This window comes from Polyodon spathula, chromosome 9 (assembly GCF_017654505.1).
Source record: "Polyodon spathula isolate WHYD16114869_AA chromosome 9, ASM1765450v1, whole genome shotgun sequence".
In the NCBI taxonomy this organism is placed as follows: domain Eukaryota; kingdom Metazoa; phylum Chordata; class Actinopteri; order Acipenseriformes; family Polyodontidae; genus Polyodon; species Polyodon spathula.
This window is the reverse complement of record NC_054542.1, coordinates 20,701,046-20,726,090: the sequence shown is the minus strand read 5'-3', so window position 1 is coordinate 20,726,090 and position 25,045 is coordinate 20,701,046. Positions and strand designations below refer to the sequence as shown.

The following is a 25,045-nucleotide window of genomic DNA, read 5'->3' as shown; positions in this document are numbered from 1 at the left end:
TTTTAGAAATGTTTTCTTAATAAAAATACCCAAAAAAGTTTTGGTCCATAATCGGATCAGTCTCCACTCTTTGAGTTGAAGAGTCTGGATAAAAGCCCCCCTTCAAGTATTCAGACTAACTTAAACAATAGCAGAACATATCAGCAAGACTTCTGCTAAAAATCCAAGAGGAGGGCTGTACCAAAAATGAATTACAATTTGGTGTAAGTTGCTTAACTTTTATGATCTTCATTGTACATTCTGTCTTGGTAACTTCATTATTCCTGACATCAGCTGGCAGAAGAGAACAGAAAATGTAACTAAAATAACAGCAGGGGCCACTATGGCCTACAAGTAAATGCTTTTGGAAGCGAAAACATAAAACCCTAGGAGCTACAGAACAGGATGTGTGTTTTTAGACAGGAGGAGTGTGTGTGTGTTAAATGCTGCCAGTCATTGATTGTGACATGTGTGGATAGTAGGATAACATCCTTCTAATGAATGTGACATGTGTGGATAATATGCTTCTAATGAATGTTGCTTATGTTCTGAACGCACATTATCAACTAGCACCCTAGGCAGCATTTCAGGTGGCTCCCCCTCTGAGTTAAAACTAAAGAACCTACTGACTGTTGTGTATTGTATGGTTAAACTCCCATTAGTTACTGGTAAATCAGGGTGAATAGCTTTAAACTATAACACATTCAAAATATTATTATTCATATTGCTGTAGAATATGAAGTGATGTTCATAATGATTCTGGCAAGGGTGTTAGGTTCTTCAAGCCCTTCTCTGGATAATTCATACAGTTTTCTGCACAGCCAAACAGCAGGTACAGTGACCGTCTTTGTTTTCACTCTATTGCGTGCTCTGTCTAGCCTAAACTAATCAATCTCTGAGTTGATCACTCAGGCATACAGCACTACTTGCTGAATTAACATTGGGTGTATCAAGCTATACAAGTAGTTAATAGTAACTGTTCAGAAATTACAGTAAATGTAACTAGGAGCATATTCATTAACATGTTAAACATTTCTCCTAATAATTCTTACAGTAACTGTAATGTATTATATATATATATATATATATATATATATATATATATATATATATATATATATATATATATATATATATAATTCATTCACAATATTAGAAATACAAGTTCAGGAACAGCAGATAATGATCTGGGGTGGGCAACTTTGCAGCCACAAAAAGGTTTCAGTGGTTTTGAATCTTTGGCAAGCCATGCCTTTATTTTAGTGGGCTACAATAAATGCAGCATGACAGCATATAATTAACCACATATTAACAGGGTAAATATATTAACAGGGTATTATAGCAGATAGACTTTTCATTAAAAAATATATACACACACATTTTAACTCCTCTGCTTTCAGTGTGCAGAAGAGTAAGGGGTTCATTTTTTTCTCATGTTGGTATCTTGGCAGTCACAGAGTGGTTCAAGTACAGCTATATTCCATTGGCATTGAGATACAAGATATTGGGGCATGCCTTCATTTTCTTAGAAAAATCACAGTCCCTCCGTGCATGGGAGACCTGGTTTTCTTTGTCTTTCTTTTATGATAAAAATGACCAGCTGATTTGTAAGTGCTTTAACTTCCCACCTCACTTGCGTCATAGGGGCAGTACAGACCTGATGCTTCACACACTGAATTTCGTTCTACTGGTATAGTACTGTATAGCATACATGTTACACTTTTGACTTGGAGCATAGCAAAAACAAGCAAAAATAAAGCAATAATTAATCTGTTAACTGTTGGCGGGCCTAATGCACCCCCTGAATTCTACAACCACGATTCCATTCACTTCACACCGTCAACAGGAAAATATGAGCGCTCGAATTATTTCAACATTGTATCCAAACTGTAGTAACACAGAATGCCAGAACAGTATTATTTACACCTTGTTTTTGGCGCCGTAGGCAGCCACCAATGTCGCCTAACCCTAAAACCATCGCTGCAAAGCACAGAATTTGTTTAAACAAGCCGCACATCGCACCAGTCTCAATTGTGCATCGCTATAGTCGGAACATGTGGTTCCCACTGTACATATGTGCTTCATCTTAAAAATTGGTAGTGCGCCTCATGCTGCGGCTTTTGATCATCCCTTCGCATTCTCATCATGTGTTTCAGTTCCCTGGTACTCTCTCTTAACAGTAGAGCACTAGCTAGCGAACAGCCCTTTTCAATCCATGTGCTAGCTCCTCTCTGGTGCAGTGGTGGAATGTTAATGCAAATTGTCATGCTCAACCTGTAGGAGCGGCTCGAACAAGAAAGGAAGGAAAAGAAGAAACAAAAAGAGAAGGAAAGGAAGGAGCGCTTAAAGAAGGAAGGGAAGCTGTTGACCAAAACTCAAAAGGAAGCCCGGGCCAGGGCGGAGGCCACACTCAAGCTCCTCCAAGCTCAAGGTATGCTGGGTGCTGAAATCGGGACACCTGCTCATGTGCACCTTAAATTTGTAATGCTCCCACAATCGCCATCAGTTTTACAGTAAAACATAATTGTTCAACTGTGTTCATATGCCATTTAGCCTTCTGTGTACTTCAATATTCCACATAGGTATTTTTTTTTTTTTTTTTTTTTTTTTTTAGCATCGATAGGAACACAGTGATAATGCTAGTCTATACCTGTCGTGTCATTCTGCTTCCTGAGGTACTGAATGTACAGACTTTAAATGTGAACTAAATTCAAGTATCAAGAGTGTGTGCATGTATGTGCATGCATATTAAAAACATGAAGTCCCTTACTAGAGAGAGAATGCCTGCTCCACTGAACCAATTAGCTTTGCTGGTAAAGCGCTGGTAATAGACCTGCGTGATGTAAATATGCAACCATCTTGTTGGATTTTTCAGTTGGTTACTTTAAAACAGTGGTTCCCAACGACCGGGCTGCAGACTGCTGCCGGTCCCCAGAGGAGTTGCTGCCGTTCCACGGCTCAGGCTTCACTATTGCAAACAAACCTTGATAGAATGTTAAGAGAAAGTTGTCAGGTAATATAAAGCCATGGTGTACAATACTGTAATGCTAATCTGCTCTTTTATTTAATTCAGCTATGTATTTTGACATTTTAGGACTGCATGGTCATATTTTAAATAAGCAGAACTTATTGTAACCTGTTGTATTTAATGAGTTACATGTTGGCTACTTACATCTTCCAACTCATATAGGCTAATATAGTTCGTAAACTTTCTTATTCATTAAAGGTGCAACCAAACAGAATAGTTTTTTTTTTTTCCACGCATAAAAAGCAGGTATATGGAGTACACTATTTACTTGGTTTAACTTAAAACAAACAACTAGTACTGTAACAAGAGCCAGTAGATCACCCATAACCACACTGTTATTGTGTGTATGTATATATATATATATATATATATATATATATATATATATATAGTAATATGATGTGCGTGTACATTAGTATGTTACATTATAATGCACTACGTGTGTCACAGTATATTGTGGGCATGATTTTTATTGATATTGTCACTGCCAAATAGTGTCTCCGTTTTTAAATAACGATGTGTAGATCTGTAGATCTGTAGGTGCCAAATTCTGCCATATGACACTATTTGATGGTGACACTTTTAGGCATAACACCGGTCCGCGAAAGTTCTCTAAGTCGTTTGCCAGTCCACAGTAATAGAAAGGTTGGGAACCACTGCTTTAAAGAATTTTACACTTGAAAAAGTAAAGTAATTGGGATTTAATCTGCATATTGCTATTTGTAGTCTCAACCATATAAACATCCACCTAGCTGACCATTTGGATAATTGTTTCTAGGTGTTGAGGTGCCATCCAAAGATTCAGTGCCCAAAAAAAAGCCAATTTATGTAGACAAGAAGAAGAAGAAACCACAGCAACAGATCCAAGAAGGTAAGACTTAACTCTTCCTGTTAAAGTAACATTTAGAATGAAAGTCGTACAACATAGCAAAATATGGGCAAGGAACAGTAATTTGCTTTTTAAAATGTCAAACTATACCAGTACCATACGAGGTGTTCACCACAATTGAATCGCTTTTACTCATTTAAATAAAAAAATGATCTTTTTCTTGTAACTTTTTTCTTCATCTACAAAAGCAAAACTTTTGTTACAAAAGAGGTTTCCTATAGTTTTTTTTTTTTTTTTTTTTGAGAAATTTCTAGAAATTATACATTTCTATTTAGGTATGTAAACTTTTGACTACAAGTGTGTGTGTTTTTTATATATATATATTACATACAGAGCATCAAAAGAAACTTATCAATATTATAACACATTTATTTAAAAAAAATAAAAAAAGGTATATAAATGATGGATATGTTTTTGGTTTCTTTTATAATCACTCGATCATTCATGATCCTCATGAATGAAGCATATGCTTTCATGCAGTCGGCATGTTGGAGGCTGGACTAGGGCGGCGTACTGTGGCTCGTCGTCTTTGGTGCTCACAGCCAGCAATTTCAAACCTGGCGAGATGGTATAACTAGACACTCTGTCTATGACAGGCTACGAACTGGGAGACCAAGAGTCACAACACCTGCCCGAGATTGATAGATCATTTTGCAGCATCTTTCATTCTCTTTCATTGGTTAAACCTACTCTAGACTAGTCTTTAACTGTTTATGTCCTGCCACCGCTCACTTGTGATTGGACTGCTGCTGAGAAAATGCAGCTCTTCTATTGGTTGATTTTTATATATATATATATAAAAATATAATATATAAAATGTTCACAATTTTAAATTGTAAAAACGTTGTATCTGCAATCAACTGTAGTTGATTAATCGGTCCGGTTAATCTGTTCATCACAGGAGCCTTAATTTATATTTACAAGGTGTTTTTAATGTGGTACAGATAATAGTCAGTACTTTGGTCAACAAATCACTAGTCTATATTGGTTCTTGTGCCAAACGGTTTGTATTAGCTAGCGTCTACTAGCATTGTATAATTGACACCATTAAAGATGTTACTGATTACTGTATTTATAATTTTTCTTCTTGCTTTCTTTTCAGAACAAATGGAAGTGATGCCCCCAATTGCAGAAACTATAGCAATAGAGACCACCGTGGAAGTGAAGCAAACAGAGCAAGGTTTGCAATTTTGAATGAAATATATCTTTAAAAGCATTCTCATTTCCAGTAAAATAAAATGCTGAATGCTTTAACCCTTAGCGGTCCATGTATTCAGCACCTGTCAGGTTTGGAAGGTCCAATTTTATTTTCACACGTGCTGTTTATTTTACACGCGCTGTTTAAGCACACGTGCCAAGCCCCATACACGCGCTGCACGAACGCAAGACATAGTTGTATGAAGAAGTCTCATCACGTATGACTATTTAGGAGAGGAACCAGTGATGAGTCAATACACTAGGTTCTAGTAATAAAATAATGATATCTTACTCAGTTACAGATCAGTTTACAGACTATAAACAACTCGCAACTTACGCTTTCGTCAAAATGTCTGCAAATGTCTGATATTTGTTGAGCGTTGAATGCGGAAGAAGCTGTCTTGTTTTTTTTTTTATGTCTGTGGTGCAGGGCCTCTGTGTATTACTCAGATCTGCCCCTTTTGTTTCCGGCTTTTCTTGGCTCCTATTGGTCTCACTCGGCCATTGAAAGGTTTTCTCTTCATTTTCCGGAGAAAAAAACGACGAGACCTGTGCTTGACGTCTTTTTGATGATGTGGGACAGGGTCAGACAAGGGAAAATTGTAAAGGGTAAACCGCAAAGGGTTAATAACACCTTGTAACAAATTTTATTTATTTTTTTGTTCCTGGTAGTAAGTGTTATTTCCTAATTGCTTATGCCTCAAAAGTATAGAAAATGGCTATTATTCCCCATATTCCCCACGTAAATACAGTATAATCGTAAATCTCGAAAAACTACTCACTTCTAAATCTTTTGTAGTCATTTTTGTATTACTTTAGTATAAATACATGTTAATTTGGATTCATATGTTGTTTTTTTCTGACTTTATGTGAACGAAAAGACACAAAAGCGTCCGTTTTCTCATTGGAAATAAGTAAATTTCAAAATATCACTGTCCTGGTCACAAAAGTTTGTGGGGAATAATAGCCATTTTCTATACTTTTGAGGCATAAGCAATTAGGAAATAACACTTACTACCCAGGAACAAAAATTGTGTTACATTGTGTAACCCATACCCTGTTCAAATATATGTCAAACAGATATAGGACTACTGTATAGGCCTCTGAGAGAATTAGGTTTATATTCTTTACCATATTTCTACAAACACACTATAAAAATGGCCAGGATTGTCAAACTCGACTATAGAAATTAGGTTAATTTGCAGAGTCTCACCAGTGATAGTTAAATATTGTGTTCTGTGCACTTTTTTGTATATTCTTGCTCTTTGTTGAATTCTTCTCTGTCTTGAATTGACCTTAGTATAAATCTTTTAAGGTTGTTTTTTTAAAAATTTTATTTGCAGTTTGTTTAGTTCTTATTAACAGTTTGTGTTATGGCTACATCACTTAAACGTGAAGTATAGCGAGATATATATATTTTAAGTTATTATGTCTTTAACCCTCATAAGGTAACCTGGGGTCCATTTTGACCCAATGGGGCTTTCGCATTAGTTATTATGTGGATCTAGTGGCTTGATTTTTGTTTACTTTTACGTAGTTGTCAGGCACCCATCCTGTTACACTATGCAAAGAATAATTCTAGTCCAGGTAGCCTGGTTGAATTTCCCAAATTGCTTTAGGTTTGGGGTCCGTATGGACCTCAGGCTTAGTGTATCGGTGGGTTCGACCTTCTCGTGTGAATATCTCTGGCAATAGCTTCCCGTAATAGCTTCCTGGTTCAAGGCTTGTTTGAAAGTACTGATTTGGAGCTTTCCAGTGATGTATTGTATGTCCTCAACAGACATTCCTACACTAAACTACAGCAAACGGAAACTAAGGCTTGAGTCACTTGACGATTCAGCTTCTAAGTTTGTTAGCATTCCAGTTTCAGTGCCATTTAAAAGCGCAGGGTTTGCACTCAACAGCTGTGCGCATTGGACGGCTTTTTTTCCATTTTGAAAAGCATAAACAACACGTTATACCAAACGATGGCTAGAAGTAAAGGAAAAGCAAAATAATGTGTTCATATACACATTTTCATTCATTAATTTACTCCAGTTGTTAGTTTATATGTTGTTTTATTGCTAGGGTCCAGTTGGAGCCCAGGTTACCTGGAAAGTCAGTTTTCTGATGAGTCCTTATGAGGGTTAAGTATTTGAAAAACAGACTTTTTAATTGTAAGTGTATTTTAAAACCATTGGCTAGCAGTTTTGTAGAATTGGTATTTCTTCAGTCATACACCAGTAAGGTAATTGTTGTCTTTCCAGTTAAAGAACAGAAGCCGGATGCAGACCTGGATGACTGGGAAGCCATGGCTAGTGATGAAGAAAAGGAAAAAGAAAAGCAGAAAGGTGAGTTCCTCAAATGATTGGACAGTCTTGCTTGAGCTTTTCAGGACTAGCAGAACATACCCCACTTTAGTTATCTTGTAAGCAGAGGCTGTTTGTCATTTCTCTGTTGTTTTTGGACCTTCTATAACACAAATTATAAAGTGTATTATAATGTGGTTGTAATTTTCAGCCACTTTGCAAAAATGCAAAGTGTACCAACTACACAAGTACCAAACCTCATATTAATCAATCAGTCAGTTTAACAGAGCCAATATTTTAACATATTGTTTGGCAGAGATGAAGAAGGTCCACATCGAGGTGAAGGAAAAAGCAGGAGAACACAAGGAGGAAGAGGAGAGTGATGAAGAAGCAGATGATGAGGAAGAAGATGAGGAAGAGAGTGAGGAGGAGGAGGATGAGGAGGAGGAGGAGGAGGAAGAGAAGGCCTCTGACGCGCAGCAGCCACCGGCTGGAAAGAGTCTTCAGAATAAAAGGCCCAGCAAAGACCTCAGCTCCGAGTCTGAAACGGAGAGTGACTCTGACGACGGGCGCACCAAAGAGGAGAGGCTTTATGATAAAGCCAAGAAACGAATTGAGGTACCCTTGTGTCTTATTGTGTATATCCATCTTTCGAGGGTTTAGTGGGAGTGCTTGTCTATGTATGTTTGTCACACTTGGGTTTTTTAGTTAAATAATGAGACCATATGTCAAATTGTGGTGGAACTTGGTTGCTGGTATGTTCTGTACTCTGATTGGTTGGGTGGGTTAACCCTTTGCAGTCCATTTATTCCTCGCTTGTCAAGTGCGTCAGGTCCAATTTATTCACACGCGCTGTTTATTTTTATTTACATTTTTTTTTTTTTTTTTTAAGAGTAAAACAAGTTTAAAACGCATTACATGGCAAAACGACATCAGTACTGCATCTCCAGCCAAGCCCCACACCTTGTTTGCTATATTTTTCACTTACCTCTTTATAGACGTGCATACTAATCAGTGCACTCCTGATCACTTGTTTTATCACCAAACTTCTCAATAATACAATCCAAGTCATTTATTTTATTAGTAGAACAAAAAGCTCTGCTCACACGCCCATTTTTTTTTTTTCCGGCTTCATTCGGCTGCTATTGGTCTCGCTCGGCCATTTAATGGTTTTCTCAACTTTTTCTGGAGAAAAAACAATTGGAGGCCTGTGCTGTATGTCTTTTTGGTGATGTCGGACAGGGTAGGAAAAATTGAAATGTCGGACCTGGTCTGACATAGGACTGCAAAGGGTTCAGGATATAAATCTCCAGAACTACTCCCCCGTGACATTTTGTAACCCCTATTTTAAAGCAATATTGTTATTATTGTAATACTTAAATAATTGCTAGTTAATTGTAATTTGACTGGTTTATGTGTTTGAAAGCTCACCTCTAAATGAGCTTGGTTTAAATCTGACTTAAAGCTGTTTAAATTGTTTCTGTGATGCTTGGTTTTATCATGCTTGCACAACTGCTAATCTGCCTTTTTTATATCTCTTAGAAACGGCGTGCTGAACATATAAAAAATATCAATACAGAGAAACTGCGATCTCCAGTCATTTGTGTACTTGGACACGTAGATACAGGGAAAACAAAGATTCTAGATAAGGTATGTACAGGTTTTAGAGGATATATTCTGCTATATCACTAGGTAGTGTATCCAAGCTTCTCAGTAAACATGTCTGTTTAGCATGTAATATGTAATGTGACCTGACCTGAACACCACCTACTATCCCGTTTTTGGCCTTTCTCACGTAGAGACTTGCAAGTTGTGTTGAATTGTGTTGTGATGTCCACAGAGGCTAGGATAAGACCACTAAACTAAACAAGTTAGATTCCAGCCCAGGCCTCCATAGGTCAAAGGCATAGGAAGGATTATTAGTCAGCACACATTGCAGAAAACGAAAAGGGTATTGGCAGGTGCTCGAAAGCTCTACAAAACAGACTAAGATTTTACACTTTTAAATATGCTTTTCATGCTGCTTCAAATGTACCTTTGAATTTTAATATTGCAGTTTTCGTTCTGAGCGTAACACTGTATAGAGCTGTTAATAAACTGTTCGGATGTTGCTTCTGATGATAATTAAGAATCCCTGTATGGGGAGTTTGTATGAGGTTGCAAACCTGCTGCTGCACCTACTACTGGTAGTATTTAATAAAGCGTTTAAGGTGGCAACATTACATTTTTAGTGTTATGGAGACTTCTATAACAAAATCTAACAGCACTCTTCACCTTGACCTGTAACCTAAAATGGCCACCAAATTGGAGTCATGTAGGTTTTACATTTCCTGATAAGCGCTTTACGATATTAGCTAAAAAAGCTACACACTGTGGAAACCATTTGAGGTTGTTACTTCATATTTTCAGGGTTTTTTTAAACCCTGCGTGTTTAATTTGTTTTTGACTGTGACCATCAGTGCATTTACATTAACATGAGAATTCAGATATTTTTCGGAATATATGGTTTTCCGAAAGTAATTCTGATATCATTTATGTCCTGTAAACGCACCTTTTAAGAAAACTTATTGTGATAGTGTACTGCACATGTGCAAACTTTAACATCATTCCCTCGCACGTGATTATGAAGTAACTATTTCCATATTTCTAACCAGGAAACAAAACAAAAAAACACAGCAGCAGTAATGCATATACTTTTTGGACACAGAGAGATGAGACTTGGCTCTTTCACACCTAGTTCGTTTGACCCTTTGATGCGGATTGGTGTTTGGTTCGGTTTGCTTGGAGTGATATGTGAAACCTCTGAGAACCACTTAATCGCACCAAGATGCACATCAAACCAAGTGAACCAAGAAATGGTGACTGGTAGTCTAGGTTCACTTGGGGTACTGTCGAAAGTGAGGCTTTACTAGAAGAATGAACCTGATCAGTATATACAAGAATACACAAAAACATGAGAGTGTTGTATATTGTTTCTGAGCGCCTAAAAAATAAAAGTTTTGAACGAAGCCATTCCCAGTGTAACAGTGAAAAAAAAAAAGTGCTTCTTTGGCAATGATTTGATGTTATAAGCACCAAATAAACAAGAAAACCCCACAGATAATAGCACAGCCACAGAATGATGGAAAAGGTTTTTCCCAGAAAGAACTTCCGCTCCAGTGATCAGCTAGAGAGCCTAGTCTGGAGGAAGCTTCAAGTGAACCAAAGAAACACATTTTAAATTCACTTTAAAAGAAACTCAAGTTTGCTTGAATTTTTCTAGCGAAGCAAACCTGAAAAATGTGTTTTCATAAAACCAATTTTCTGATTCAGTTTTCCGAATACATTAATTTTCTGATAGCTTGCCATGTGAAGTTTACAGCTACATAGACACAGTACACCATGAGATATTGTCTTAATGCAGGGGTTCTCAAACGGGGGATCGCAAATGATTTTCATGTTTCAAAAGCAAAAAGTCGGAAATATGAAAAATATATTGAAGTTTACTTATGCTGGACCTGTGACTAACCTGCAACCACAGTGTGTTCTTTGTGGTGAAATACTTGCTCATGAAAGTATGAAGCCTTCAAAAATGTGCTGGCATTTAGAAACAAAGCATTTTTTTCCAGAGGAAGGTAGCGAATCTGAAAAAAACAACAGGATGTCATTTTTCAAGTAGGCAGTGTGAATACTAAAGCTCTCCATGGCTTTTAGGGTAGCAAAAAGTGGTACGCCTACACCATTGTTGAATCACTATAGGGCCATGTGCTGCTGACATCGCAACCGTTATGCTGGGACCTGATCCTATACCTCTTTAAAACGGTTTGGTTGCAGGACGCATTCATGAAATGGCTGCTGATGTTCGTGAACAGCTTTACATGAAAGTGAAAAACTGACTTTTTTTGCTACCCTATTTGATAAATCAACTGATGTGGCAGGGTCTGCAGAGCTCTTAGTTTTTGTAAGATACATTTGTGATGGATCTGTGGAGGAGGATGTATAGTTTTGTCATACACTTTCAAGTCGAGCTACTGTGGAAAGCATTCATGATGTTTTTTCTGAGGCAGTTAAAGATGCTGGACTGGACTGGGAGCGGTGTAGTGGTGGATGTACTGATGGTGCCAGAGCTATGATGGGAAAGAACAGCAGTCTGGTGACTCGAATTCAGCATGTTGCACGCAATTCTTTTTGGACTCATTGTACAGTACATTGTGAAGCTTTAGCTGATAAGAATATGCCTGCTGATCTTCACAAGGCGCTTGATGAGTCTGTTAAAGTGATGAACTTCATCAGAGGTCGACCGACTAATGCACGTTTGTTTTCCATGCTTTGCGAAGAAATAGTTTCTGAACATCGGCAATTGCTGTTTCCTACCGAAGTGCGACGGCTTTCCCTTGGGAAGGTTTTGATACATTTGTTTGAGCAGAGACAAGAAGCAATGTTTTTTGTTTTTTTTTCTGGGGAAACAACGATTTCCTTTGCTGTACTTCGCTAAGATTCACAGTGGCTTGCACGGTTGCTTATCTCGTAGATGTGTTCAGTTGGCTTAATGAGCTCAACAAAAATCTACAAGGATGTGATACAAACCTTCTTTTTATGAGTGACAAGATCAAAGCATTCATGCAAAAGCTTAATATTTGGTGTTCACTTGTACAGGATGGCAGTTTTGAAACTTTGTCTGATGGCAGATTTCGTGAGAATTAATTCTTTGAGTTGAAGGTAAAGCATCATCCTGTTGCACTTGCAAGGCCTACAAAACCAGCTGCGGCATTATTTTCTTCAAGTTACAGCAACAGGTAGCCTTTGGGTAAGAAACCCATTTGAAGAAGAGACTGTTAAAAATGCAGCCTTGCCCCCAGCAGTACAGGAGTTATTCTGCGATAGTACCCTGAAATTACTTTGTGACTTTTTTTTTCTCTGCTCTTGAAATACTCAGAACTAATATGTGAAGTCATGAAAGTGCTTGTGCCTTTTGCATCGACATGCCTTTGAGTCAACATTTTCGAATCTGGTTGCAATCAGAAGCATATACCGTAGCCGTCTCTCAATGTTGAAGATGATGTGCAAATGTGTATTACCAGCATAGGACACCCTGGCCAACCTAAGCCCTCCCCACTCCAATTTTGCACCACCCATTCAGAACTCCCGCCAACGGCCGGCAGAGAATAGCCTGGACCTGAACCTGTGACCTCGGGGCTATAGGGCGCATCTTGCACTTCATGTGGAGTGCATTTGCTGGATGCGCCACTCGGGAGCCCTGTGATTTAAGTGTTTTGAAATCATACCTTTTGTTTAAAAATATAGCCGAAATTGGGGGTCGCGAGTTGTTCCCTCAGACAAGGGGTGTCCCAGACGGAAAAAGTTTGAGAACTCCTATCTTAATGTTTGGTACACAGCTGTATTCTTTTATTTTATTAAGTTCCATTACCAGTGTTATGCATTAAAAATTCACTCTTCCTCTTCCACATTAGTTTAACCTTGCATCGGCAAGTGGGCTTAAATGTTTTCTTCTCTTTCAGCTGCGACACACAAATGTGCAGGACGGTGAAGCAGGTGGTATCACTCAGCAGATTGGTGCCACCAACGTCCCTCTAGAGACTATTATTGACCAGATAAAGATGGTAAAAAATGTAAGTAATGTCTTTTATTTGCACTCATTAGAGACCTTAATCAATTTACAAAAAGGTGTTTAGTTTTTGTATACATATGCACCAGTGTAGAGCTACTTGCTCGCTACTGGAAGGGGAACAACCAACAAAAGTAATGAGCATTGAGCAATTGCTCCAACATTGCTGTTCAGTGATATATTTTATGAAATGTTATACATGGCTGCTGTGATGAATGAACTGTTGATGCTTTAGCACAAGAAATTGAAGGGTAACCCTTAAACCTGCTTGTAGTTTGATGCAGAGAATATCAAGATTCCCGGGATGTTGATCATCGACACCCCAGGACACGAGTCTTTCAGGTATTGTGTTTTTTTTGATGAAATTATTTTTGGGTCTGTTGCAAAATAATGAATTTCAATACAGTGTACAGTATGCACCTTTTGCATTAAACCATATTAATAATAAATACGGTAATAAACTGAAAACAAATTACTATACAAAAATTATAACTGAATAATAAGCATTTTTTGAAACGCATGCTTCGGTGTTCCAAGGCTCAAGAATTTAAGTACACACAAACACCCGGTCATAACACAGCTTTAATGTTGCCTGTTGATCCTTGTGGTAACTGTCCCTTAGAACTACCAGCATTTCTAATGTGTTCAGAATTCCACTGCTCTCAGCAAAGTCTCCTGACTTTCCTGCACTCTAGCACACTCCCGGTGATCAAATAACTCAAACAAAACTGTATCCTATTAAACCTTATTTATGTGTTTGTTTAGTTAGTCAAACAAAAATAAATTAATGCTGAGTACACCTTTTTAAATTGTATAAAAGTCACAAACATTTTAGATTTTTTACAGAAGCAAAACTAAAATGAATGATGGACCAGACAAATGTCTTTAAACTTTTTGTGTTGTGTATGTACTGCTTGGTTTTGTCAGTTAATATGTGTGTGGGTTTTTTTTTTTCTTTTTTTTTTTTTGCACCTTGCAGTAATTTGAGGAACAGAGGGAGTTCACTGTGTGACATCGCTATCCTGGTGGTGGACATTATGCACGGTCTGGAGCCTCAAACACTAGAGTCTATAAACCTGTTAAAGGAGAAGAAATGCCCCTTCATAGTAGCACTTAATAAGGTCTGTGTATATTTAAAGCGAATGACTGGTATGTGTTACAAAATTTTTTATTTATTTATTTATTTATTTGTAGTTGAGCCTCTTTATTGTGTTGGGTAATTATGGATGAGCTAAAGTGAGGTGTTTTTCTCCTTAGAAATATAGTGCTGAAGTGATTGTCCATTAGAAATTGCCCATTTCACTGCCATAGTGTTTTATCCTTGCTAGTGGGTTTCTGTCCACTTAAGCACTATAACTCTGCCCCCGTCACCCCTAGTAAAAACACAAACGTCTGCTCTACAATTGCTTCATCAGGAAATTGCTATCCTCTTAACACTAGAACTACCAGACGTGCATATATACCTAGAACTGCCGGAGCGGTCTTTTTAAACTTATTAAAATGCGTATAAAACTACTGCAGCGTTGCACGTTACCAAACTGTTCTTTGTTAAACAAAATTAGAAGTACAGATAGTACTACTAAACACAATTTCGATGCATCCCAATGTTATGTTTTTTTTTTTTTGATAAGCAGTGCAGTAGACGCAGACAGCACAGACAGTTTTACGTTATTGGGGAAAAAGACGTATATACAGAACTAACATATATGATTGACATAACACTGTTTTAAACAGTTTCATTTGCTGTAAGTACAATACCACTTACCTGCTTATTCTGCTGATACTTAGATACGTGATTTTGTTTTGTAGTTCAGTTTATATTTAATAATTGCGTGCAGTATCTTATGGCATGCGCTTTCTAGAAGCTACACCCGGACATTCAACAGAACCCTGTTGTCAAAACAAAGTGTTTATTTTAACATACCAAACATAGTGCTTACCTGGAATTCCAATTTCCTCACTGCTATTTTCCCATAATTTCTTTGTATTCTTTATCAAAATTTATTGCGCTGCTTATCATAAAGAACAGACGATTTTTTATTTTACACAAGTGTCTTCAGTCTCCAGTCTTGCAATAGCTGGTTTGCTACACTAGTATTCTGTAACTTTTTTTTATTTTTGTTTTGCCATGTAGTCATGCACAACAAGACTACATTAAAAAAGTGGTTTATTAACACGTTCAAAAGTTCAAAGGATGGAACTTACAACTGTTCAAAACATGGATTGTACCACTGTTCAAAAGTTGGAACGTACAACTGTTAAGATGGAAACGTTAAGATGGAAACGTAGAACTAGTTTGTGCAACCGACACAGACACGATGCTTCTGTACGTGTGCCGTGCATTTGCCACACGCTGCCGTATTGCACACGGTACAGCTGTCACGTGTCTTGTTCCCCTGGCACTGGCGTCGCTTGCATTTTGCAGGGCAGTCTGCTGTAGGGTCCGCTGTAGAGTCCGCTACACGCTTTGTCAATCGACTCGGCCCATTGATCGATCTCCGTCCTAAGGATTCAGAACTGGGCAGATCATGTGTTTAATAGAGAAAAGTGTAAGGTACTGTAAAAATGTACATTATAAATATCATATGGGAGATATTGAAAATTTCTATGAAAAAGACCTAGGAGTTTTTGTTGACTCAGAAATGTCTTCATCTAGGCAATGTGGGGAAGTTATAAAAAAGGCAACAAGATGCTCTACATTGTGAAAAGTGTTGAATTTAAATCAAGGGAAGTAATGTTAAAACTGTAAATGCACTAGTAAGACCTCATCTTGAATATTGTGTGCAGTTCTGGTCACCTCGCTATAAAAAAGATATTGCTGCTCTAGAAAGAGTGCAAAGAAGAGCGACCAGAATTATTCTGGGCTTAAAAGGCATGTCATATGCAGACAGGCTAAAAGAATTGAATCTGTTCAGTCTTGAACAAAGACGACTACGTGGCGACCTAATTCAAGCATTCAAAATTCTAAAAGGTATTGACAGTGTCGACCCAAGGGACTTTTCAGCCTGAAAAAAGAAACAAGGACCATGGGTCACAAATGGAGATTAGAAAAAGGGGCATTCAGAACAGAAAATAGGAGGCACTTTTTTACACAGAGAATTGTGAGGGTCTGGAATCAACTCCCCAGTAATGTTGTTGAAGCTGACACCCTGGGATCCTTCAAGAAGCTGCTTGATGAGATTTTGGGATCAATAAGCTACTAACAACCAAACGAGCAAGATGGGCCGAATGCCCTCCTCTCGTTTGTACTGTAAGACTTTCTTATGTGGAGGAGTTCACAAACAGACAGCGTTTTAAAGACGTTGAAGCAACTGACAGTGATGTTGACAGTGACAGAACCAGGACTAGAACTGGTCTGATGCTTTGAGATGTTTTAATACATATATTTAGGAAAAGTGAAAAAAACACAGGTGCCTAGCTGCCAAATCAGTGGAGAAAAATGCATTAGAAAATGCATTTAAAAACTGCGAGCGTTCAAGAGTAGTTCTAGTGTTCGAGAGTGCTGCATTTTCTAGGTAATCTGTTCATTTAATAATCATAGCAGTAATACAAGTGTTGTAGCTCCTTGTGGAGTCAATTAACATAGCATTTTATTTCAAAATACCTTGTCTAGCTCTCCTTGTTTATAATTGCAAATTTTGTTTTAATCTGTATAGAACTTGGGGTTGTTTGCAAATATTAAAGTTTGTGGTGTCTTCTTCAGATTGACAGGTTATATGACTGGAAGAAAAGCCCAGAAACTGATTTGGTTACCACGTTGAAAAAACAAAAGAAAAATACAAAGGATGAATTTGATGAACGAGCCAAAGCAGTGATTTTGGAGTTTGCCCAACAGGTTTGATGCATTTAATTTACCTCCATGTGACACAGGCAGAAGGTATAAACACGATTAAGGAAGCTGTTGTGGTTCTTTCTAGCTTGATAGCTAATGTCCCTTTGGTATCACCCTGCTGTAAATTGTGGCCTGACCATTAACACTGAAACTCTCTGACGGGAGAGGTTTTATGTCCGCAGATTCGGATCACATGGTGAGGATCCCAGGTGCACAGTCAGATGGGAGTAACGCCGTACCTAGGGCCTTATTTCCTTCACTTGTCCACTGTTCTATTTGTGGAACACTCACTGCCTCACTTTTTCTCTGGGACCCTGCTAAAATGCCAGAAAATGTCTAGTTAAATGCCAAAGCGCTTCTTAATCACGTAGGGAAATGTGAAACGTCTGCATCCAGGTTGTGCAAGATTTATCCAAACATTGATTTAAGACTGAAAAGAATAACAACAGTATTATTGACTTCTTGACTAGAGCAAGAGAGACGAGTTTAAAAATACGGAGCAGGTGTTTGTACCCATTGATGTGAAAAAAATAGATGAGGTGTCAAAACATAACAGTAGGAAAGGGAAGATTGTAATTGCACCCCACTAGGAACCACTATTGAGCAGATCAAGGTGATGGTTCTTTTTTCTGTAGTGTTTGAAATTGTATACAATAACAATTTTTTTTTTAATTTAGATACATTTTATTAGACCAAAAGTACAAGACTAGAACTCAATTTTTCAAGATTATAGTTGAATTGCAGACTATTAGCATTATTGCATACATTTAAAAAAAAAATTAATCAGCCTAACCATTTGCTTTGGCTGTTTAAATTTTTTTTCAAAATGGGTTTATGACCCATTGTTCTCAGTGACTGATCTCAAAGATAGTTGTGCACATTTGTTTTTAGGGTCTGAATGCAGCTTTGTTCCATGAAAATAAAGACCCTCGCACCTTTGTGTCTCTCGTGCCCACATCTGCACACACCGGGGATGGAATGGGCAACCTGATTGCCCTCCTGGTAGAACTAACCCAGACCATGCTGAGTAAGAGACTGGCGCACTGTGATGAGCTGAGGGCTCAGGTTATGGAGGTATGTACAGCCCACTTACATATAGAAAAAGCTTGGATCAATATACTGTAGTAACAAAAATGGGTATTTGTTCAAACGCAAATTCACCAGTAAAAATATCTCCTGTTACATTAACAACACTTTTTTTTTTTTTTTTTTTTTTTTTTTTACCAACCTTTTGGTTTATCTAGTCTTTATTGTCTGTCTGGTAACTGGAATAGGAACAATAATCCTGTCTGTTTAATCTTGGCATATTAATCGTTTTATGATATTCAATGAATAAAATAGAAAAAGGTATGCATGAGTAAAACAAAATAACATTTTTAGTCTAACAGATGTTTTGGCATTTTGTGTGATAGACTAAGAAGTTCTTTAGTTTCTCAGAATAAAAATAATACACAACAATATCAGCATTAGGTACATACTTAAATGCAAATAAAAAGGTTATGGCTTGATTGAACTGGTGGACTGGATGGACCCTACAGGAAGTAGAACAAAGGCTGTAATTCCCACAAACTGCGCAGTCAATCAGTCACTGGCCTGTACAGAACAGCCGCATCTATCCAGTAGGGCTGAGAGAGTGATTCGCATCTCATTTAAACTTTATTTTTATTGTCTACCAATCAGCTGCTACCCTTCTAGACATCAAATAAAATATTCAAAGTAGGCATAAGTTATTTGAGAAATGCATATTCCTCTAATGTAGCACCGTACAAGTAGAATAACACTATGTAACACAATTTTTGTTCCTGGGTAGTAAGTGTTATTTCCTAATTGCTTATGCCTCAAAAGTATAGAAAATGACTATTATTCCCCACAAACTTTTGTGACCAGGACGGTGATATTTTGAAATGTACTTATTTCCAATGAGAAAACGGACGCTTTTGTGTCTTTTCGTTCACATAAAGTCAGAAAAAAACAACATATGAATCCAAATTAACATTTATTTATACTAAAGTAATACAAAAATGACTACAAAAGATTTAGAAGTGAGTAGTTTTTCGAGATTTACGATTATACTGTAAATCACTTTCACAAATCAGCCCCCAAATGTAGTCTCCCATCATGTTTTCGTTATACTGTCCTTGGTAGCGGCGTTCAAAGTCCAGTATATCCTGGTGGAAGCGTTCGCCTTGCTCCTCAGAGTACGCTCCCATGTTCTCCTTGAATTTATCAAGATGAGCATCAAGGATATGGACTTTGAGGGACATCCTACAGCCCATTGTGCCATAGTTCTTCACCAGAGTCTCAACCAGCTCCACGTAGTTTTCGGCCTTGTGATTGTCCAGGAAGCCCCGAACCACTGCGACAAAGCTGTTCCAAGCCGCTTTCTCCTTACTAGTGAGCTTCTTGGGGAATTCATTGCACTCCAGGATCTTCTTTTTCTGTGGTCCAACGAAGACACCGTTTTTGACATTTGCCTCAGACAGCTTAGGGAAGAAGTCTTGAAGGTACTTGAAGGCTTCTGACTCCTTATCTAGAGCTCTGACAAATTGTTTCATAAGGCCCTACTTGATGTGCAGTGGTGGCATCAGCACCTTCCGGGGGTCCACCAGTGGCTCCCACTTGACGTTGTTCCCCCCCACAGAGAACTCGGTCCGCTGTGGCCAGTCCCGCCTGTGGTAGTGCGCCTTGGTGTCCCTGCTGTCCCAAAGGCAAAGATAGCAGGGAAACTTGGTAAAACTGCCTTGGAGACCCATCAGGAATGCCACCATTTTGAAGTCTCGTATGACCTCCTAGCCGTACTCATCATACTTCAAGGCGTCCAGCAAGGTCTTGATGCTGTTGTAATCCTCTTTGAGGTGCACAGAGTGAGCCAGGGGAAGAGACGGGTACTTGTTACCATTATGGAGCAGCACGGCTTTGAGGCTCCTGGATGAGCTGTCAATGAAGAGGCGCCACTCATTCTGGTTACAGGCGATTCCGATTGCCTCGAACAGACTGGTCACATTGTGGCAGAAGCAGAGCCCATCTTGACGGGTGAAGAAGCTGGAAAAAGGTTGGTGACGCTTCCTCTGATCTGCGACTTGCACACTTTCATCCAACAAGTTCCACTGCTTGAGCCTAGACATCAAAAGCTCGGCACTGGAATTGGTGAGACCAAGATCTCTAATCAAGTTGTTGAGGTCTTTTTGGTTTGGGTAGTATGGGTTTCTCTCCTCAGCTCCACCTCTGAAATTGTCATCTGGATCTACAACGTCTTCCTCGCTCTCTGACTGGCTGCTCTCTCTCCGGAGGAGTGGGTACGGGGAGCTCATGGCAGTGTGGCACCGGGGCAATGGATGAAGGAAGGTCCGGATACGTGATAGCAGGTGCATTCTTGCCAGTCTGACGTTTGGAAGGGTCCACCATGCAGAAGTAGCAGTTGCTAATTCTTGGGATAGTGAACTTCATGGCTTTCTTTTCCCCTCTGTACCATCCTACAAAAATACATTTATTTCACCCATGACTAATGTGTAAGAGATTCTCGCAACATTTTTCATTATGATATATTTTTTCAATAACATTGAAAATTGTAAAACATTTTAAAATTAAAAACTTTTACAATTTAAACATTTTTAACAAATTTTATAACATAAAATTCCGAGTAACAATTGTCCATCTTACCTTCCAGAGTTTTTTTTGCAGTGCTCGCAGGTGAAATGAGGTGCCCAGGGTTTGTCTTGATCCCCGACAGGCATGCCGAAATATTCCTTGTAGGCCTCACACATCTTAGCAGATGCTTCCATGGAGTACTTTTTTGCTCTTGTCTTGATAAATTGGCCACAGACATAGCAAAATGCGTCTGCCGGATGCTTGCAGCCTCTTGATGCCATCTCAGAAAAATGCAAATATGTATCCACTTAGGCAGCTGGAACTAAACTGAACTGGTGGGCGTAAGGCCCTTGTATTTATACTACTATTTATATTACTGGAAAGTTCTTGAAGTTACTCCAAGTTTACTCAGCACTGAATCTGTCTGGATTGTTCTGGAAAATAGGTCAATTTCAAAATAGCTCTTTCCTGGTCACAAAAGCTAAGTTTATGGGGAGTAATAGCCATTTTCTATACTTTTGAGGCATAAGCAATTAGAAAATAACACTTACTACCCAGGAACCAAAAAAAAAAAAAATGTTACATAGTGTAATGCATGTAGGGGTGATTCTAGATATGTAGGCGTTTGCACTAAAATCCACAGCACGTGTTTCGTACTCAGTGTCAGCCTTTCCTGTCTATCAGGTGAAGGCCCTCCCAGGCATGGGAACCACGATTGATGTCATCTTGATCAATGGCTCCCTGAGGGAAGGAGAAACCATTATTGTTCCTGGGGTGGAAGGGCCGATCATCACCCAGATTAGAGGGCTGCTGCTGCCCCCACCACTTAAAGAACTCCGTGTCAAGGTGTGAGAGACTTTTTTTACTTCCTAAATTAGAATTGCATTACTGTTTATCAAAGTAGAGATACATCATCTGTCTCCACACAATAAGATTTAACGCAGTTTGAATTATATAAGGCCTGGAAACATAATGAGCAACTTATATATGTTTGGTAGCAGTAGTTTTACGACCTTATGTTGGACGAACCTCAAAGTGTATGGGGGTTCAAGATAAGTTCTGTACATTGCAGGCAATGCAACCTATAAGACACAATTGCCTGGTGGAAAATAAATATTAAATTATAGTTTTTTGAGGAATAATGTTAAAATCTGACATGGCTAGGCTTGCCATTCAGAAGAGGAGGTTTTAATGTTAGTACTAATTATAAATCTGTTTGTTTTAAAAGTGTTATACAGGCTTAAGTATTTATTGATTAGTTTTGTATGAAGCAGGTACTGTATAAGACACACCCAAACCCTAGTAGGTTAGTTTCTCTATTTTTGCTGACTGGAATATGAACATCTAAGCACTGTGATTAATATTTCAGAACCAGTATGAGAAGCACAAAGAAGTGTGTACTGCCCAGGGGGTGAAGATCCTGGGGAAGGACCTGGAAAAGACCCTTGCTGGATTGCCTTTGTTGGTCGCTTACAAAGAGGACGAGATCCCTGTACTGAGGGTAGGTCACTGTAATTAACTATATTATCCCTCCCGAGGATGCAGAAGCCAGCCGCAGGATAAGAAATGTCACAGACATGCTTGTACTGGTGTTGTGTCTGCTACTTTCACGATCTGCAAGTAGCAAAGACAATCTGCAATGACGCTTTATTTCCAGTTCTGTTATTTTATGTAAATAACTAAAGTTTAAAAAATAAAATAAAAAAAGTGTGTGTTTTTTTTTTTAATTTATGAAAGGGGCATGGATCATTTCAGTTTCCAAAAGACATGCTGTGCAGCCATTGTTTGGTCTGTAAGTTCCAGAATTAGACCTCCAGTTACCAGGGAAACACACAGGCATGTAAACAGAGAGTGTGTGGTTCAGGCATACATTACAAACAGTTACTTTGCCTGACTTGTTTCACAGTCATGTGTAACAATGACTAGTTAAATGTGCAGCATATTTTTAATTGCAATTGGCTGATAGGTGGCCCTCCTCTGAAATCTTGAAACTGGTTGAACTGGTAAGATGTGACCAAGATAACTGACAGGGAATGTTTAACACATTGTATTATTACAAGGCAATTTACATACTATCTTTGTTTTCCGTGGGATTGGCATATGGTATCAATCTTGCAATTTTCTCCTGTCTACTATGTGGCTTTATTTCTCCATGCACTTTATTAAAAAAAAAAAAAAAAAAAAACATAAGGAGTATCAAAGCAATGTTCAAGAACATTGAAAATTGTCTCTAAATGGATTGCTCAAAATAGCCACCCTTTGCCTTAACAGCCTCACAACACAAGGCATTCGGTCAACAAGTTTCAGCAGGAAATCACCCGACATGTCTTCCCAGCTCTTCTGCAGCAATTCCCAGAGATGTAGGGCACTTGTGGGTAGCTTTGCTTTGACTCTTCTGTCCAGTTTGTCCCATACAAGTTCTATGGGATTGAGGTCTGGAGACTGGGCAGGCCAGGTCATTAGATTGAGTTGTCCTTCTCTTTCCTTCTTCGCCAGATAGTTCTTGCACAACTTTTGAGGTTTGTTTCGGGTCATTATCTTGCTGAAGAATGAAGGACTACCCAACTAGCCGTAATCCTGATAGAATGACATGCCTCTGAAGTATGCTATGATAGCCATGCTGGTTGAGCTTGCCATGGACTTGGTAAAGATCACCAACTCTGTCACCAGCAAAGCAACCCCAGACTATGACACTGCCTCCTCCATTCTTGACAGTGGGAACCACATATGCAGAATTCATGCGCTCACCCTCTCTGTGTCTTGCAAATACGGTTGTACCCAAATATTTCAAATTGACTCATCGGTCCATAAGGCCAACTTCCACTCTACAAACGTCCAGTTTGTGTTTTTTTGGCCCAGGCAAGTCTCTTCCTCTTATTCTGCACTCTTAACAATGGTTTCTTTGCAGCAATTCTTCCAGTTAGGCCAGCTTCACGCCATCTCCTCTGAACAGTTGATGTTGAAACATCTGTACTTCTAGTAGCATTTAGCTGAGCTTGTATTGCAGGGGCAGGTAGTCGCCGGTTTTGCAGACTTGTGACTCGAATGAACTTGTTCTCTGATTCTGAGGTCACCCTTGGCCTGTCTGACTTTGTTTGGTCCTCATGAGTGCCAGTTTCTTCAAGTCGTTTGATGGTCTTGGCTACAGCAGTTACAGACACTTGCAAAGTTCTTGTGATTTGTCTTAAAGATTGACCTCCATTTCTTAAAGTAATTACAGACTTTTCTTTGCTTAACTGAGCATATTTTGCCATTTTTTGAATGACAAACTTGTGCCTATGCTACCTATATTTATAGTAATCATGGACCCTAACCTGTTAACAATAATTGGTGACAAAAGGTTAATTAAGTAACATGCTAGTTAACTCTGAGAACATCTAACAAAGACACGTTTATACTCAGGCCTGTGTTCTAACACCATGTTATACACGTTTCAGACTTTTAACTGACTTGGGCTTCAGACTGAAATCTCCTTGCTTTGGGTGACCATTTCATTGAAATTGACAAGATTTACATTTTCATTTAAAAATTAAATTTTTGAATGCAATTCACTTATGATTATCAGCTTATATACGTACATGTATCAGATAATGAAATATTAAGTGTTTATAGACAAGTTTATACAGTTAAAAGCATAATCATGAAAAACCTGGTTTCAAGCAGGTGTACTTAAACTTTTGACTGATACTGTATATTGTGAGTACCCGTTTGTTTTTCCCCATGCAGTGAGTAGGTTGCAGTACAGTACTCATGTCTTTACTGTAGTTTAAAATAAAGAAGCAACACGTTTTGGCTGTATTACACATACGCCATATGGTTGTGTTTGCTTACTTTCTTTTTGTAATTGCATTCAATTTAGGTTATTTTTTCTTTGTTTTTCAAGGGTTTAATAGTTGAAAGTTCCACTTTTCTACAGTAATTTTACACTGAGCTAGCATTTTTTTATTTTACAAACAACAATATTTGTGTTTGTATGTTAGAAAACCAGTTGTGCTTGTGTGTGTGTGTGTATATATATATATATGTATATATGTATATATATATATATATATATATATATATATATATATATTTTTTTTTTTTTTTTTTTTTTTTTATATAAAGTGCATGGAGAAATAAAGCCGCAAAAAAAGAAAGAAATCAAAATCTTATTCTATGTGCATAAGAGAGTAGCTGCCCTCAGTAAATAAATGGCACATATCTGACTATTTGTATTGGTGTAGGAGCATTAAACAACTAGTTAAAAAAAAAAAGTTAGGCTGCAAAGTATTTATTTTATTTGTCCATTTTTATGGTGATTTCTGTTCCAAAATTAAGTTAACTTTTTCGTAATAGTGTCTTGAATAGCTTTAAGCTGAATTGTTCTCTATCAGTGGCGTAGCCATGGCCAACCCAGTTTGCACACAGGCCCGCCCAAATCTGTGTCTATGTGAATGCCAAGTTAAGTACATTTGTAAAAAATAATAATAAACGTCACTTGCGTGCCCCGAAGGAGAGTGTTTAAGTTTAGGTCAAACAGGCTATTTTTTAAAATGCGCAGGCTTGAAGGCAGCAGGAGCTTAGCCTGAATTTTAATTTTTGCTTGACAGACGCCCTTATGCAGGCTGAGTTACAGGGGTAACAAGTTATTACAATATAG

At 38.3% G+C, this 25,045-nt stretch overlaps 1 protein-coding gene across 1 annotated transcript in view; it reads left to right on the top strand.

Moving 5' to 3' along the window:
• The window catches only part of eif5b (eukaryotic translation initiation factor 5B), a 43,743-nt gene that overhangs the window by 14,043 nt on the left and 4,655 nt on the right, over window positions 1-25,045 (top strand). The window contains exons 6-18 of the mRNA XM_041258857.1: window positions 2,260-2,410; window positions 3,786-3,878; window positions 4,999-5,076; window positions 7,340-7,423; window positions 7,698-7,999; window positions 8,924-9,031; window positions 12,880-12,990; window positions 13,261-13,328; window positions 13,966-14,107; window positions 16,690-16,821; window positions 17,710-17,892; window positions 21,091-21,252; window positions 21,776-21,907. Of these exons, the coding sequence (XP_041114791.1) occupies window positions 2,260-2,410; window positions 3,786-3,878; window positions 4,999-5,076; window positions 7,340-7,423; window positions 7,698-7,999; window positions 8,924-9,031; window positions 12,880-12,990; window positions 13,261-13,328; window positions 13,966-14,107; window positions 16,690-16,821; window positions 17,710-17,892; window positions 21,091-21,252; window positions 21,776-21,907 (1,746 nt within the window). The remainder of the gene's footprint in view (window positions 1-2,259; window positions 2,411-3,785; window positions 3,879-4,998; window positions 5,077-7,339; window positions 7,424-7,697; window positions 8,000-8,923; window positions 9,032-12,879; window positions 12,991-13,260; window positions 13,329-13,965; window positions 14,108-16,689; window positions 16,822-17,709; window positions 17,893-21,090; window positions 21,253-21,775; window positions 21,908-25,045) is intronic.